General features: G+C 39.2%; 1 protein-coding gene across 1 annotated transcript; it reads right to left on the reverse strand.

Annotated features, from left to right (window-relative positions):
- Positions 1 to 1,182: 1,182 nt before the first annotated feature.
- Positions 1,183 to 3,021, reverse strand: LOC111405303 (elongation factor TuB, chloroplastic). The gene has a single exon (XM_023034124.1). It carries the CDS (start codon positions 2,857 to 2,859, stop codon positions 1,423 to 1,425), a length of 1,437 nt encoding a protein of 478 aa, XP_022889892.1. The 5' UTR covers positions 2,860 to 3,021; the 3' UTR covers positions 1,183 to 1,422.
- Positions 3,022 to 4,006: the final 985 nt, after the last annotated feature.

The raw sequence follows: 4,006 nt of genomic DNA on the forward strand, positions 1-4,006 counted from the left end.
ATCAAATTCAGGCTAAAATTTACTCTCTTGAAAAAATAGAACTCAAATCAAAAACTAAACACACGCTTGATAAGCTTCAATAACTTCTCAATCTCGTTGACTCCATAGAATTGACTCTATATCCATCCATTTTTTCAGATAAAATCAAATTGTAGCAAAATTTGTACATAGATTTATTTATTTTTTACCATAGGCCAATATTAGTAGGCATTAAACATTCCGCATATACAACCATGTCCACCCGCTCGGGTAATTGAGCTCCCCGGAAATATGTAAAATACAGCATGTTATTAGGGGGGTAGAGTTGGTCGGGCTGAGCTGCCACGAGCCTGAACACTCAGGCCGACACTGTCCACCTAATGTTAGCACAGAACATCCCGTTTTTACAATATATATATCAGAACTGGCATTACATTCAATAACTTGGCTTGAAATTAAAACCAGGCAAATATGCATTTGAAACATGTGAACCCATCGATGAAACACAAACTGCAGTAATTTTAAAGTTCGCTAGCTAATATATGCTTCTTAGCAACTAGTTAGTAGCATATGAAAAATGAATCGATCCTACACATTTCATAGACAGTAATTGGAAACAGTAATTTGCAATGATACAATGAGTTCAAATGCAGAGTTCCATTACCATGCCTTCAAAGTAAATTCAAAGTACGATGAATAACACTGTGTTCATTCAGCTATGTACAAAGAAATGGTTAGATGTCTTCTCCAATCATTATGGGATTCAACAGCGGCCAACATTTTATCAAGCAGTCAGCATCAATGAAGTAATGACAGATTGATAACTATCTAGCAACAAATTGACAAATTCCAAAGAAATATTACAAAATATATAAATATATATATATATTTTTAGGGAAGTTAAGTTTTGATGAATTTCAAGAACTGCAGGCCAAAGGACACCCCAACTAATCTGCAAGAAGTTTTCATTTAACTAAAATAAGTAGAATCATTTAAAGAAACAAATAAATCTATAGCTTAAATACACTTGGTTATTCATCTAATTCAGTGGGTGAAACTAAGCAAAAATAAAACAATGTTCAGACAGCTACATTGGCTCCATGAAAGTATGGAAAAAATGAGTTCAAGATCGCAGCTTTTTTCTGAAGGCACCATATCATTAAACTTGAAGAAGAAAATTCTAGAATTATTTCAAGAATGCAGGAAAATAACAATTCAGCTTATTATATAAGTTGCTCAAAAATCAATGAACAAGACGAAAGAGACTTTCATTGAATTATGACAATATTTAACTTAAACTGATACACTAATGCACAACAAAAGTTTACCAAAGAAGTCCATATATGAAATTAAATTCAAGACTTTGCAGCCAGAGGAGAACTAATTTCACAAAATCATGGATATATCACCAAGTGAAGCATTGTGATTCCTGTATTTGACAGCTCACTCAACAATTTCCTGGATGACACCAGCACCGACTGTCTTTCCTCCCTCTCGGATAGCGAATCTCATCCCTTGCTCACAAGCAATTGGCATAATAAGCTCGACCACCATCTTCACTCGGTCGCCAGGCATCACCATCTTCGATTCTTCATCCTTGTCATTCATGATCGTAGACACCCTCCCTGTAACATCGGTTGTCCTCATGTAAAACTGTGGCCTGTACCCTGCAAAAAAGGGGGAATGCCTTCCACCCTCCTCCTTCTTCAACACGTACACAATGGCTATAAACTTTGTGTGCGGAGTAATAGTCCCTGGCTTAGACAAAACCATCCCCCTCTGGATATCTACCTTTTGAATGCCTCTTAACAACAACCCCACATTGTCCCCAGCCAACGCCTCGTCCAAAGTCTTTTGAAACATCTCAACACCAGTCACAGTAGTATTCCTAGTCTCTCTAAGTCCGACAATATCCACAGTGTCCCCAATCCTAATAGTCCCTCTCTCTACCCTGCCGGTAGCAACGGTACCTCTACCCGTGATAGTAAAAACATCCTCAATAGCCATCAAGAATGGTAAATCAGTCTGCCTCTGAGGAATAGGAATATATTCATCAACAGAATCCATCAATGCATAAATCTTATCAACCCATTCGTTTTCACCCCTTTTGATCCCAGGATTCGCCATTAATGCCTCTAAAGCTAGTAAAGCGGAGCCCGAAACAATTGGAATGTCATCACCGGGAAATTCATATGAAGACAACAATTCCCTTACCTCAAGTTCAACCAATTGAAGCAGCTCTTCATCATCAACCTGGTCTTGCTTGTTCAAGAAGACCACCATATTTGGCACCCCAACTTGTTTAGCAAGCAGAATGTGTTCTTTGGTCTGAGGCATAGGGCCATCCGCCCCTGAAACCACCAAAATAGCACCGTCCATTTGGGCAGCACCAGTAATCATATTCTTAACATAATCAGCATGTCCAGGACAATCCACGTGAGCGTAGTGGCGGTTCTCAGTCTCGTATTCCACAGTGGCAGTATTGATGGTAATACCACGGGCGCGTTCTTCTGGGGCGGCGTCAATTTCGTCATACTTCTTGGGGGCTGAGCCTCCGAGGGAGGCCAAGGCCATAGTCAGAGCAGCAGTAAGAGTGGTCTTTCCATGGTCGACATGGCCAATGGTTCCGATATTGACATGCGGTTTCTTCCGCTCGAATTTTCCCCTAGCGGCCCTGACAGTAAATCGTTGGTGGAGCCCGGTTGGGGCGGCGGCGGGATTGACCAAAAGGGTAGATAGAGAAGGGGTAAATGAAGAGGAAAACACAATTTTTGTGGGTTTTGAAGAACTGACAGCAAGGGACGTACTCGAGGAAGAAGCCGGGGTGTAAGCGTATGCAAGTCTTGTAGAGGCCGCTGCCGCGGCTGAAATTGAAGCCATAGATGAACGGTTATGTTGAGAAATCGGAGAGCAAAAATGGAGTTTGTAGATGTATTGTTAGAGAAGGAGAGGGTGAGGAAGTGCGTGTGGAGTGGGAGGGATAACTGTGTTATCTCTATGAGAAGAGAAAAGAGGGCCTCAAATGGGTTCTATCCATTTCTACCAGAGGTATACTGTGACCATAGGAGCATGGGGTGTCTGTGCTATAAAGATATGTGATGCCACGTGTATTATTAGGGCAACTGGGTTTAGACTCTAGTCAAGCTTGGCTAAGCTTAGGGACGTGAACTAATTGTCCCAATCGTCACTTAGCGAATGTCTATATCTTAGATTGTTTACTCGAATCTAAAATACCAAGTTTTGATCATTTTATTTATTAAAACGTTGAAACGTTACTTACTATCTTAACATTCATTCCATTTCTTTAACGAAATTAGTGACGTGGCTAACTGTATATACATGCAAAGACCGTCATTAGGGCTGGGCAAATCTCTCGAACCGAACCCGACGATTCTTGTCAAATTAAATACCCGAACAGGTATCTGAATTGAAAATCGACGGGTACGGTTCGGTTCTCGGTTCTAGAACAAGAACCGAATCTTTCTAATTTTTTTTATATTGAGTAAATCAAATTATTTTAATTTTAATTTTTTCTAAACAAATTAACAATTTCTAAATCCAAATTTTTGGCCCAATAATTTGTTTCATTTCTAATTTTTTAATTTTTGGCCCAATTACCCATTTTATTGTTTCATTTCTTAGCCCAACAATATTCAATCCACTAAATAACCATAAACACCTACACTAAAGTGCATAACGTTGTCTTGATTTTCGCACTCACTCTCGTAGCCTCGCTAACATTCCAAAACCTATACAATCGTTGACCGACGCTGTAACCTCCGATCGAAGTTTTGACCGTAGCGATCATTTGAATAAGGTAGTCTATTAGTCTCTGACATTCCAAAATCATTGAATTTATTATTAGTTGTATTTATATAATGTTGTTATAAATATTAAAAAATTTAATTATGGTACAGAACCGAACCGAACCGAACTGAACCGAACCCGAACGGTTCCATAATTATATTTGGACCCGACGATTTTATTTACTAGATACCCGAAAATTTTGGTTCAGTTCGATTCTCTT

This window comes from Olea europaea, chromosome 12 (genome assembly GCF_002742605.1).
Source record: "Olea europaea var. sylvestris chromosome 12, O_europaea_v1, whole genome shotgun sequence".
In the NCBI taxonomy this organism is placed as follows: domain Eukaryota; kingdom Viridiplantae; phylum Streptophyta; class Magnoliopsida; order Lamiales; family Oleaceae; genus Olea; species Olea europaea.